The sequence below is a fragment of the Nematolebias whitei genome, chromosome 4 (assembly GCF_014905685.2).
Source record: "Nematolebias whitei isolate Nwh7 chromosome 4, NemWhi1, whole genome shotgun sequence".
NCBI classification, from domain to species: Eukaryota; Metazoa; Chordata; class Actinopteri; order Cyprinodontiformes; family Rivulidae; genus Nematolebias; species Nematolebias whitei.
Genome location: NC_056501.1, coordinates 54,346,231 through 54,360,793, shown reverse-complemented (window position 1 = coordinate 54,360,793; position 14,563 = coordinate 54,346,231). Strand labels below are relative to the sequence as shown.

General features: G+C 42.8%; 1 protein-coding gene across 1 annotated transcript in view; it reads right to left on the bottom strand.

Annotated features, from left to right (window-relative positions):
- immt (inner membrane protein, mitochondrial (mitofilin)) overlaps positions 1-14,563 on the bottom strand; it is a gene marked incomplete in the record, with an annotated part of 102,892 nt that overhangs the window by 20,727 nt on the left and 67,602 nt on the right. Inside the window, 3 exon segments of the mRNA XM_037676044.1 lie at positions 6,172-6,395; positions 6,783-6,912; positions 8,318-8,453. Coding sequence (XP_037531972.1) covers positions 6,172-6,395; positions 6,783-6,912; positions 8,318-8,453 — 490 coding nt within the window.

Here is a 14,563-nt window from a genome sequence, read left to right as displayed (position 1 = left end):
TGTGGCTCTGCAGCAGACGACGGAGAGGCCTGTGGCTCTGCAGCAGAAGACGGAGAGGCCTGTGGCTCTGCAGCAGACGACGGAGAGACCTTGGGTGCTGCGACGGCGGCAGGAACTGACTCTTCTGCGGCGGCGGCAAAAACAGGAATTTCTGCGGCAGGAACTTCTGCGGCAGGAACGGAAACAGGAACGGAACACTCTGAGTCGGCGGCAGGAACGGAGCCCTCTGCGTCGGCGGCAGGAACGGAGCCCTCTGCGGCGGCGGCAGGAACGGAGCCCTCTGCGGCGGCGGCAGGAACGGAGCCCTCTGCGGCAGCGGCAGGAACAGAGCCCTCTACGGCGGCGGCAGGAACAGAGCCCTCTGTGGCGGCGGCAGGAACGGATGCGTAGTCCGTCTGGAACCCCTCGGAACCGGAGAGCTGAGGAGCGTCGGCTGGGACCCACTCGGAACGGGAGAGCTGAGGAGCGTCTGCCGGAACCCCCTTGGAGCATGAGAAGTGAGGATCCACCTCAGGGGCTGCGTGCAGCGTGGAATCCACCTCAGAACAGGAAAAGTGAGGAGCTGACCTGGGTTCAGATATAGTGGTGACTAAAGGGGCCTTTAAAGTCCTTATCTGAGTCTGAAACTGATTGTATTCTGGAAGCTGAGCAAGGCCAGGCACAGACAATAAAAAAATCCTCCATCAAAGAGAGTACGACGTCGGCGGAAGCCGGGTTATCCCTGGCTGCACTAAATAAACCCAGTAAAGTACTGTTTACTTGAGATATTTCTTGGGATGAAAATGAAAATATGAATGGAATATCTCTTAGTGGAAGTGTGGTGACAGGTACCGCCCCCACCGGAAACCTAGGAGGTGGGGCGGCGGAACACGCCCCCCACAGAGTCACTGGGATTGCGCTCGGGAGGTACGGTCTGGCTGGGTCGGGCAGCCGTGGCGCGGTGTGGCGGTGAGAGGCCGGATTCCGACCTCACCAGGAACCTGGAAGGTGAGGCGACGGAATCCGCCCCTATGGCGTCAAGTGGACCAGCCTCGCCGAACCGAACAGGAGTGGACCAGAGCTCCCGCGGAACGTTGGATCTCGCCCCCACCGGAACCCTGGGAGGTGAGGCGGCGGATCCTGTTCGCAAAGAAACACCGGAACCAGCTCTACAAATCTGTTCAGCCGACGTGACCGGGCCGGTCGCCGCGGACTGCCTCCGGAGCCGCTTTCCGCCTCTACGGCGGCGGGACGGCAGAAGGACAGGGACGGAGTGGAGCTCGTCCATCATGGCTCGCGGAGGGAAAAAAGAAAAAAGGTGAGTTTGCCGAGAGAGAACCCTGCCCGCTGGGTTCTGGAATGGTCGCGTCGTAATGTCAGGGTTTTCTGGTTGAGGCGAACCTAGTAGTGCGGACAGGGACTCAACTCGGCAGAAGTAAAAAATAGAAATTTAATGATAAATAATAAAATACAAAAATAACTGGCTGACGAGGCAGCACAACTTACAAACGGGATGAAGGCACGGGAAGCTCAGAGGTATACAGGAAACTCAGAAGACTCAGAAGACACAGGGACCCAATGAAGACGACGCGACAAAGAACAAGACTGAACAGACGGCTTATATACAGGGACAAGACGAGACGTGATTACAAACAGCTGTGACGAGACAAGGATGGCACCAATTAAACTAAAGAGAACACACTAGGGAAACACAGACACAAACCGAGCCACCAAATGGTACCATCCTTACACTGCTAGCAGGAAGAAGGAAGAGACGAGACCGGTCAACAACGCTTACAGATGCTCTCGAGGTCACTGTAATCAGTCAATGTCCTCCGGTGAGATCCATAAACATTCTCGAGGTATGTCGAGAAATGGCTAAGGATAACCTCTATAAGAATCCAGAGTCCTGAAATGATGACACAAAGTTTTTTCAGCGGGGTTTCATCTGGTTATCAATTGGAAATTCCTCAGGGAGGGGGTGGTGAGCATCAGATCACATTTTCTTCAGGCGACTTTAGATAAGATGGCCTTCAAGGACAACCAAGGCGACCAAAATTTAGATAAACACACAGTTGTTTTGGGGACAGGCAGAACTTAATGACATCAACCTTCAGTCTGTGTTGGTCCACTCGGTTCCGAAATGTCCAAATTAACATGGCCACACCAATAGAACGTGTCTGAGTAAAAACCCCCAAGATCTGATCCATTCAGCCCAAAGCATTTGAGTCCGGGTACTCCAGACATGAACCAAGCCATCATAAAGGCAAGCAGCGTGATCGGGTCCAAATTTGCTGCTGACGACTTCCTTGATTGTAGATAAAACCAGCACCAGCTGAATCCAAAAAGCAGGAACCAGTTATAGAAAATCCAATTAAATATGCATCCTTAAAATCCACAGATGGCAGCAGAGATAGACATATCATCAAGTTTTCCAGTCGATGAGATATCCAGCTGCGTACGTGCCAACAGGGTAAATCGGCTCGCCCAAAGCCTGTCTTCTCTTCGAAGAAATGTTGTAAATTGAGATGAGGGACCAACTGGTCAAAACAAGTCCATAATTATGGTTTGGAAGAAATGCAAGAGAGTCTCACAGCAATTTCACAGACAGACAGAGCAGCAAAGCAAAGCGGAGAGGGAGGGAGAGAAGCATCCGATCTCGTGGGGAGCGAGTGGTGAAGCATAGCCAGTAAATACCAAATATGTAGTCGGTAAGTGCCAGACATGTAGCAGGTAAGTGCCAGACACGTAGCAAGTAAGTGCCAGACACGTAGCAGGTAAGTGCCAGACACGTAGCAGGTAATACCAGACATGTAGCTTGTAAGTGCCAGATACGTAGCTAATAGGTACTAAGTACATAGCCAGTAAATACCAGATACATAGCCAGTAAATACCAGATACGTAGCCAGTAAATACCAGATATGTAGCCAGTAAATACCAGATATGTAGTCAGTAAGTGCCAGACATGTAGCGGTTAGGTACCAGACACATAGAAGGTAAGTACCAGACGCACAGAAGGCAAGTACCAGACACGTAGCAAATAAGTACCAGACATGTAGCCGGTAAGTAAGCCTATCACGATAACAAATTTTGCTGGGCGATTAATTGTCTCAGAAATTATTGCGATAAACGATAATATTGTTTGAAATTTGACAATAATTAGTAATTATTGCCAAATGTAAGAAGAAATGTTGGTTAATTTGTGTGTAGTACCTTTTTTGACCACTGGATGGCAGCATAAGACAGTTTGAAACGAAGGATGGATAGTGAGGGAGCGAGCAGCGTGTCTCTTTAAGAAAAAATGGGAGGGAGGCCTATTGACATGACATGGGCTGTCTGTCCTTTTTTTGGTTCTCAAAATGGTGGACACTCAGTGTGGTTTGAGCTCTTTAGCATAGCATTTTTCACACAAAGCTTTTAATAACAAATCAGTAAACAAGTTTTCAGCTTCTTTTTGCAGAGAAAAAAAACTTTTTATACAAAGGCATGGGTTTCAACTGTGAATTTTGCAGCTTCAACAAGACGGATGTTTTATCCTGAGGTAGGCCCGTTAGCTTAACTCGTAGCTTAGTTTCTCATTAGCTGCTTTTAACTATCAAAAAACATTTTAGATGGTTAAAACAGATTTTAAAGAGAAAAGCGAAAGAGAGAGGGGTCAGTGAAGAGCACTGGAGTTGAGCCTTTTGGCATCCAGTGTCTTTGGTAGAAAGAGAGAGAGACATGAAGAAACGATAAAGCCAATACATGAAAAAGAGTTTGATAATTTTTATTGATCATGCGATTAATTGACTTATTGTTTATTGCGACAGGCCTACCGGTTATTACCACACATGTAGCCGGTAAGTGCCAGACACGTAGCCAATAAGTACCAGACACGTAGCCAATAAGTACCAGACATGTAGATGGAAAGTACCAGACACATAGCTGGTAAATATCAAACGTGTAGCAGGTAAGTACCAGACATGTAGCTGGTAAGTACCAGACATGTAGCCAGTAGTACCAGTCACATAACTGGTAAGTATCAGACAAGTAAACAGTAGTTAATTTGAGCTGGATCCTGCCGGAACAAGATCTGTTCTGGCAACTCTTTTTTCGGAACCGGCAACTCCGCCCCTAAAAGTCCAAAGTCATAGCGCATTTTTATTTTGCATATTATTTTATTTTAAAAATACGAGAGGAGATGTTGCCCTTAGCCTGGCGGACCCAGTCTGTGGGGTGGATGTTCCAGTGGCAGCACGCGCAGCGCACAGCTCGCTCACACGCTCCAGATGGTCACATTTACGCAGGGAAGTTTTGTGCAGAATCCTTCACTCCTTCTCTCCAAATATTGTCCCTACTCAGCGGGGCTGCGCACTGAAAAACATCCCTTCTCCACTCCTCTCAGACTCCCGAAACAGAAAGAATAATTTATTCAACAGAATACCCTCTTGGACAATGCACGTTGCACAGCATCTCCAGACAGCTCTACACAGCATGCACACAAAATCAGCAGGTGTCTACATCTCAGACATAATAAATAAAAAAAGCTTACTGTAAAAAATAAATAAAAAATACAGATAGAAATGTTTGATGTGTTATTCACATTATAAGTCACGTTTCAAAACAACGGCGCTAATTTGTCAAAATAACAACAGCGATCAAAATGTCAAAAAGACAGTCCAATTTACTTTAATAAAAAATGGATGGATGGATTGTCCAACAACCAAGAATTGAAGCCTTCAGGTGCTTCAAATGGTGCCACGAGACTGGAGCAAGAGCAACAACCAGGACTGAATTCAGCGGAGAAGAGTTCAGCTCAGAACCGTGAAATGAGGGGAGGGGGGGGGGGGGGGTTAGGACACCTGACAGAATCGGAGCTGCTCTATTCACACAAAACCTGCTGTTCCTCTCCAGAATAATAATTTTATTAAGTGTCTACAAATATAGCTAAATGTTGATGTTCTATAACAACCCATTAAAATACACCAAAATGCAGGAAATGGCATCTCTGTTAATCAAAATTTTCTGTGAGAGGACACACGGACCCCCCCCCCCCCCCACGCGCACGGCCGAAGATCCAATTATATGCCAACAAGGCTTGCCATACTATCACCTGCTGCAGGTGACCATTTGACTGCGCGCTGACTGGCCAATTGAAAGAGGTAAAAAGTTCAGTTAAGTGTCAGATGGACCGCTGCCAGCGATCCATCGTCCAAATGGATGTTCATTCAGCCGTTACACTCAGCAGATGCGTGCGGCCAACGACCCAAACAGGTGAGATCCCAAAATATCCGACATGTCAGAGTAGGGTTCAATGTAAGCAGAGGCAGGCGAAGCACTGAATGTGCTTTGACGGCTCCTCAGCTTCGATCTTCTGACCCCTTTACTCAGCCGCGTGCATCCGCCGACCATTAATAATAGTCTAAGCAGTAATAAATAGGTATAAGGTATAAGTAAATAGTATAAGCAGTCAAAGCTTAATTAAAAATGTTAGGTCTTTTGAATTTGAAAATTTTTTGGGGGGGTTCTGACCTGTAATTACTGTTAATTTGTTGGATTGGGTGGGGTTCGGAGCTGATGGCTGCAGGCTGGGGCCGGGTCGGATTTTTTGGACCCAAGTGCAACTCTATTCATACAGCACTCTGCAATATCTATACAAAGAATAATCAGTGCTTTAGGTCACATTCATACACCGATGGGACACACATCGGAGGTAATGAGGGGTTCGGTGTCATGCCCAGGGACACTTCGGCATGTGACTGTTGGTGGACTCTAACCCTCAACTCTTGCATTAGAGGACAACTACTCTAACCACTCAGCCAGAGCCGCCCCTACTCAGCCACAGCCGCCCCTATGCAGCCAGTAAGTACCTGAAATGTAGCGGGTAAGTACTGGAAATGTAGCTGGTAAGTGCCAGATACATAGCCAGTAAGTACCAGACACACTGAAGATAAGTAACAGACATGTACCTGGTAAGTACCAGACATGTAGCCGGTAAGTGCCAGCCACGTAGCTAATAGTGAGTAATTAGTAAGTACCAGATATGTAGCCGGTAAGTACCAGATATGTAGCTGGTAGGTTCCAGATATGTAACCAATTAACAGCAGCTACATAGCTGGAAGGTAACAAGTCTTTAGCTGATATATACCACTCAGCATGGAGGAACATATCTGTTACTAGTAAGAAAGTGTTGCTAACACAGAGCACACATACCTTCCTCTCCTGCTCCAGCCTGGCCTCCTCTCTTACATGCACCATTGCTGTGTTTACAGCTTTCTCCAGAAGCTTTTGGTCCTCCAGTTTCTGTTGCTCCAATGCCACGTCTATGTGGATCTGCTCCCTGACACGTTGCTCAGCCAGCTCTCGGTTCAACTGGTCAATGCGTCGATGTGCATGGGCAATCAGGGCATTGAGATCATCCGCCGTCAGTTTACCAGCTGACAGACAAACATGCAGAGATGATAGAGCATGCCAAATGTTTACTAGTTTTTATTTCTAGTTGCATCAGACAGTGGTTTGTGTGAAGCCAGGTTTACACAGTTTTACCTTTTGACTGGAACAAAGATGAATCTACAGAATTCCATTTGACCAAATTATGTGTCAGAAATAATAAGCTGTGAGATCAGTTCTGGAACCTGCAGGTGATTAGTTGGCCCACTAAGGAAGGAGTTTAGTTTAAAGAACTGGGAAACTTCACCATGACTTAAACCTGATTACAGCTTCCATCAAGTGTAACACTTCAGCTCAATGGTTGAAACTGTGTCAGTGAAGGTACAGAAAGGCTATACGTGATAAAAATGAGCTGCATGTTTGGGTGTACTTACTGAGGCCTTTCCAGTTGGCCTGGATCTCTGGAGTAAGGCTACTCACTTCCCTCTGAAACTGTTGTTTGGCCTCATTAACCAGTTCACTGTACTGGGTAACAATTTTTGCTTCAGATTCTGCTGATTGCACCTACAAAGACAAGGATCAGACATCAGTTCTGATTCTAGATCAGGGAGCTGCACCCAGCCTGAGAGAAATAACAACCCTTAACCCTTTAGTGCCTTTTTGTTTTACAGTCTTTGTAGTTGTTGAATGGTTGAGGTCACAACTTCTTTCATGGGAGAAGCTAAAGGTCCTGTGGCAGGCCAAGCATTGAGCAGTGATGGGTCCTTCTGTATCTTGTAAAACAATTTTGTAAGACAGTCTTGTTTGTCTTAGTTTTTATTGTAATCTGGTGTTACACATCAGTTAGCATGGCTTCTCGTTGGTTGTGGGTCACACAACTTTTGGCTTCAATTCAGAATATTTCTTTAGCTACAATTTAGAACAAAGCTCATCTCGGAATACTACAACAATAAGCACAAGTCCAAATTATAAATCCAATTCAATTATAAGTTGGTGAGAAAAGAGGATAATTTAACAATACTTTACAGAAAAAAGCTTTTACCATTAACTGAATCTCCTGATTCTTTCAGAGTCTCTTCAGACCTTAGATTGGTTTTTCATTTATACACACTGTTATTACGCCGTATTGTTTTACATTATCTGTGTTTAGCGTATATCTTAGATCTTTCAGCGTACTGTTTGGTATGTGTTTAGCATATATCTTAGTGTATATCCTAGATCCTCATTTACTGTTTCTTTTTATACTTTATAATTTTGCTATTTTTAGGTGCAACTGGGACCCTGAGTACATAATTTTGTTCCACCTTATGCACCACATGTGATGGAAATGACAATAAAATTGACTTGAACTTGACTTTCTAATGTCTCATTAAAGCCAGGGGACCTTTGAACTCAGGGCTCTAAACTTGTTTTTACAAGGAGAAAATAATAATAATCTGATCTGGTCAATCTTTGTTCCAATATTAATAAAAAGCATTTTGTTCAGATTTTGAATGTAAAATTATTCATCAATCAGAACGGTTTACTAGAAATGTTCTAAATAAGAGGCTTCATTTTAGCACAAAACAACTTAAAAAACAAACAATGAAAATTCATACAGTTAAAAACATTTCCCCTTAAAATTACAGAAGAAAAAAGATAATCTGACACTGCAGCTATGATGTGCTCTTTGATGTGATGTGAGAAGTGTCTGAGCGTTTAAAAGAAAGCCAAGAAGCTCTGACTTATTATTATTGTTATAATATTCTATTTGAGAGAATGACTCAATTTTCGATAAACAATGACTGGAACTCCTTCGCAGGAGTCGACTCTCCAAAACACCTCTAAAAGACTGAAAATGCCCCTAAGGCATCAGATCTTCACCCACAGCTGTGATTCAGCTAAATGTTACAAACCTGACTTCAGGAGAACAAAACAGACAGATAACCTTATCTTCAGCACAGAACATGTAAAAGAACAGCGATCTTACCTTAGAGACCACTTTGTCTAAGTCCACAACCATTTTATGGAGATTCTCTTCTGCTGCTAAAATCACAGGACGAGCTGCAGTAATCTTCAGACCTTTGGACCTGTCAATCACCGACTTCAGACTGTCCAACACTTCACTGCAAAAGGTCCAAAAAAGGCAGAGGAACAGTTTTAGTGAGGATATCTGGATATTACCTGGCTGACAGCTGATCTAAAAGTCCAAGCTTTTATCCGTTTAATTTCATTAATCTGAGGATTCTGTGGAGGCTTATTATTTATGATTAAATTAAAATTCATTTAAATTCTAGCTGTAAGGTGACAAAATAGAAAACCAACTGGTGGAGCCCTCTGTAACCCATTGTCCACGTTCAGAGGGCCTGACATGAAGGAGCTCCGTCTTTTCAGCGGATCGAGCCGTGACTACTGGTTTATGTTTTCTTTTCAAAATATTTAAAACTTGTGGTGTCCCAGTTGATTTTGATTCCAGACTAGGGATGAACAATTAATTGCATTTGCAATGTGCAATGATATCGCAATACGATAAAATGAGATCTTCTAATCGCAAAGGCTGCAATTTGACTGGTCATATGATCTGGTTACATGACCTGCGAAGCAAAGCAGAGCAGGGAGCGGAAGAAGTCAACATTGTGCTTTAACCGGTTGCACAATGGCGTCAGGCTCGACAGAAACTCAATAATCCAGGTATACAATCCAACATTTTTCAGTCAGGTCATCTGGACAATTTCTTTTTTTGTGCTGAATCGTTTCGCCTTCGATCCAGAAGGCTTCATCAGTCAAGGAAACACAACAAAACTGATTCTTCCCCCAATAGCTTACTCCAAAGTGGAACAAACCAGTTTTGTTTGTGATAAGATGGTCTCTATGGTACGCCCCTCCTCCATGCCGGCCCTCTTCCTTGTTGACAGTCGTGTCAAACTGGTTGAAAACAACCAGTGTACCTGGATTATTGAGCATGCACTTTGTTGTTTTCAACCAGTTTGACACTGTTAAGATATTTCCTATTTAGACTGGTCCTATGTTTTGATCTGCTCAGAGACGGGATTATAATGAAATTATGACCCGGTTCTGACTGGGTTAAACTGGGCCAGCAAACTCTTAAGAGAGTCTCCCTGATAATTCAATATCTGTCAAGAAATAGTTTAATCAGCTTGCCACATCACGTAGAAAAGGCTTTAAAGCACCGTCTCATGTTTTCCTTACACATCAGTACACATAAAACCACACTTAGTCACGCCCCCTCATGCACTGATAGGCTGAGCTCCCCTTCTGCGAAAGGCGGAGTCTAGGACCCCATAAATGAGTGACGACATGGGACTTCGGGGTTCTTCCAGTTCTGTGAACGCGTCACAGGATTGCGTAGAGTCCAGCGCTGGGAAATTGTAATCTTCTCCTGCCTTTTTTAATATAATTGATAAAACTCAATGGACGTTTCCTTGATTTATTTGTTAGCATGAGTTGCCACTTTTGAGGGAGGTTCGAGCCGGGGGTAAAGACATGGGCTGGAGGGGGTTTCCGGATCCGGTGGCCAGCAGCAGCTCTCGTCTTTAACAGCTGGTGCCGAAACCTGGCCTCTCGTCTGTAGAAGTGGCAGCTCTCCTTTTTTATTGTTTAATGGAGACAAAGCAGCAGGTGAACGGAGTAAGAGCAGACTGAATAAGCCGGCTATTATCATCTCAAGGTAAGCAGAAAACCTGTTACATCAAATTTCTGCGTGTCCTACAAGGACGGTTCAGCCTGCTCTGTTTTCGGTCCGGTGCACGCATTTTAAAGAGCTAAAAGGCAGTAGAACATTACAGTTTCATACGTGATTTTGTGTGTATTTATCGGACGTAACAATTTATATATGTAATGTTTTTTTCACCTGGACGCGCGGGGAGCGGGCCGGAAGCGTTAGCAACGACGCTAACCGGAAGTGGTCCGCGAGCGTTTTTAAACACGCGAAACTTTAATTTTTCTTTCAAATTTACGCTTCGTTTCAGTTGATTTAAATGCCCGTACATAAATTGTCGTTTGTTTATTGAAAAATACAGAGGATACGATGTGGCTGACGGTTTAAAGCCCCACGTAAAAATTGTGGCATCATTGCTGTTGACGCTAGAATATTTACGAGAAAAAGTGCTCAGTCCGAAAGACGTCCCGGGCGTAATTCCCCATCGCTGTTTATTAGAAACGCGTTAAAACTTGGACGTCTGGACAGCGTCAAGTAGTGTGGTTATGTGACAGTTCGAAAAAAACGTATGTGGTTTTAGGTGCCTGTGAGGAGAAATTGCTATCCTCCTCGGAAAACGTGATAACCTCGGGGTTCTGTTTATGATAGTTTCCTTTAGGTCTGTAACAAAAGACATTACAGACTGGCCAGCTGTGCATCCCCGAGCGACATAGCTGTTTTTATATTGTTTTTACATACATTTTTATTCTCATCTATTTTCGGTCAGGGATGCGCTAGCTTGAACGGCTGAACCTTTAAAGTACACCAATTTATAGAATGATCCCTAGAAAGATTCTAGAAGAAGAATGATCCCTAGAAATGTCTAGAAGAGGTACCTGAAAGAAGAATATATGGATGGTTAAGATAGGGATAATTAGAAATTTTTAGAACAGGCAGAGAGGGACAGATGGAGATAAATTTCATGGTCAAAAAAAGAGTTAAACGTTTTTGCTGGATAAGGTTTTTGCAGATGAGGATATGGATTTATTAAAAACAGGGACAGATAGTTTTTTTAGAACAAGCAGAAAGGGACAGATAAATATTATTTTCATGGTCAAAAGAGGGTAAAATGTTTTTGTTGGATTAGGATTTTGTACAGCTGAAAATAGAAAGATAGCGGTTTTTGTTGTTTTGATTGTTTCTGTCTGTTCGTATTTTAGGTTGTAATTTTAATCTAATCAAGATAAAAACGACACTTAGGTGTCATCTGTAATAAACAAGGGTCAAGGACGATGGAAGAACAACTGCCTGAAGGCTCTGTGGGAGGAAAGAAAAAACTACGTAACACTTTCGTTTCAAGAATCAAAGAGACAAATTAAAACATTTGATAAATGGACAGAAAAAGTCATTGCAGATGGGTTTTTTATTGATTTAAATAGCCCTGCACCAAGCATTGAAAAGCAACGTCGTTATGTAGCTACATTGGAAAACCGGTTGTCACAGGCACGTACAAAAGCTGAAGGTGCAGGATGGATGATGAAGGGCAAGGCCCTTAAAGAGACAATGCGGGCACAAGATTTCTTGAAACTCACATTTTATTTCAGTAATTTTTTTCAGACCCAACAGGACAAACTGAAGGAGGCCGTTGAGGTGATTACAGCACCAAGCTTGGATGAAACTGATGAAACAGGTGATCCTACCCAAATGGGGACGGGTGAAATAAACCAACATCTCTGCACACAATCTACACCAACAACACACACTAAATCTTGGGGACCATGACAGGCCCTATAAGGAGGTGAATACTTTGTTACGAGTAGCTGAATCCCACCCTGAGCTTAGACTACAAACATCGAACAGCAAACATGCAGAGGTTAACCCCGGTGAACCTGTCGCTTTCCAAATGCCCGTGCTGCGGATGGGGGAAGGTGAAAAAACTCTTGACACTGAGAGAGACTGGGCGGAAATAAAGGAGAAAGACAGAGATGAAGCAACAGATGAGGTGAGGGGTGAGGGACAGGACTTACTGACAGGCGACCTGCTTAGTTTGGGTGTAGAGCCCGGCCCGAGCAATACCATTACAAACGGGGTGGAGGAAATACAGGGTGGGACTGCACAGATGAAACTGGTGCAGGAATTACCAAGCTGATGCCTTTAATAGCTACATTAGTAAACCACATAGAGAGACAAGATCAGAGACATCATGAAGAGATGTGTTTGTTTACATCTGTAAACCAGAAACTGGTTAAAGAGCAGCTGGGAGACAGGAGAGAGAAAACTAAGAAAAAGAAGAAAAAATGCAGGAAACATGAAATGGACCAGATGACAGCTGTCAGCCCACCATTAGAAACTGAAGGAGCTTTCCACATGGAGCAGATAACTTACCAATTTACATCATACAGGGGTGGAGTTCGAAGTGGAAATAGGGAGATCAGGTGTGGAGGACAAATGTCATTGGGCCAGTATTACTGTTGGACATGTGGGAAGGCCGGACATCTGGCCAGAAGCTGCAGGGCCCAAATATGTACCAGAATAAGCTACCGAGGAGAGTTTTTTTTAACACAAAAGGGGTTTAAAGAGTTTTAATAAATACTTTTTCTAAGATCTGGTGCCAAAAAGACGATATTAAATAAAAGTTGTTCTGTGTATTTATTAACCATTTTTTGACAGGTTGTCCAGACCCATCCTGGTGCTGATAAAACTGTTAAAATGTTAGTTTTTAGCAAATCATCTTTCATCCCCCATCTTTCTCTCTGCACTATGAATGATAATTTTTGCTGACTAACTACTTTTCTCTAAAATTTCAGTTTCGTCGATTGGATTTAAATGCCTGTATATAAGTTGTTGTTTGTTTGTCAATGACATGTGAAGGATCCAACGTGGTTCAGTTCAAACTGGTAGCCCAGACAGAAAACAAATCTCCGCACTCAAGTTGATGTGAGTATATGAATACACACAGACCTTCTCTCTGAAGATATGTGACAGGTCAAAGATGTTTTTCATTTATCACAGTCTCATGTGTGTGGATCATAGTGTCGTTCTTGTCTAGAGGAGAGACAGACTGGAGCCTTTTGCTTTGTTTCTAATTTTTATTTTCTTTCAAAATTTTGAATTATTACAGGTTAAAGTAAGTTACAAGATGAGTGAACTCGGAACACATCTGAGATTAAACCAACCAGGGTAAAAGTATTTGGAGAATATTGTGATAAATGTATTAGTAGATTAGAAACAGTTTTTAATGACATATTTCTATAAAAGTTGAGTGTCCTTGGCAGAGAACACTCTTTACAATATCATTTATTTACCAAAAGTATTGAGCTTTAAAGACAAACAGTAATAAATCTAAGGTGTTGACTGAAAAACATTAACGTAATAAATACACTAGTGGAATAAAACATTTCTTATGAGAGTCCCTTAAAGATAGAAGGATGATTGAAGATGGAGAAAAACTGTTCCAGATTAGAGAAAACGTTTTAAATGATTAAGGGGGAGGAGAAATTATCTAACTTGATATGAATGTAATTTGAACAATCTAGTAAACAAAAATATATATGAATGTTATGGTATAATGATATGATAAGTAAGATTGACATATCCAATATGTATTAGACATATGGTAATTTTTGCTATTGTGGTGTCCAATAGAACAGGGATAGCCATAATATTTGTGCCTTTGTTATCTGTAGGATGAGAGAGTTTGCAGGCCGCCATGACACGAGCCATCATGATTTAACCTTGCATTATTAGATTGGATCATGTGTACATAATTAATCTTGCATTGTAAATTTTTATCTGTGTAAATACAAGATCATTTTTTGCTGTTTTTCTGATTTTTATAATATTTATCCTCAAATTTAATTGTTTTGTTATTGACATACATGTGAAATGATCAATGCTATGAATTTTCACCAGAGTTAAAATGTTGAGGGTTTTTCTTATTTTTATTAAATAAAATTGCAGGGTCGGTTGGAGGTGGACAGCTCTCATCTGGACTCAGGAGGGGAGAGTAGACAATAGTAATGTTTAAACATTTGAATTATTTATTACCAGTTACATAAATAAATAACATGTATACTATTCATGTAAAGCAACATTGATTAACGCATGCATGTTAGAATCGAGGTGCGGGGCCTCCTCAGCAGAGAAAGGCCTCCTCTGATGAGGATGTCTGACCTAAAAGGTATTTTGCCTGGTTGAATAGGAGTCATGTTAAAAAACACACACACACACACACACACACACACACACACATACATACACATACACACACACACATACACACACACACACACACACACACACACACACACATACATACACATACACACACACACATACACACACACACACACACATACATACACATACACACACACACACACACACGGCCTCCTCAGCAGAGAAAGGCCTCCTCTGATGAGGATGTCTGACCTAAAAGGTATTTTGCCTGGTTGAATAGGAGTCATGTTAAAAAACACACACACACACACACACACACACACACACACACACACACACACACACACACACACACACACACACACACACACACACACACACACACACACATACATACGG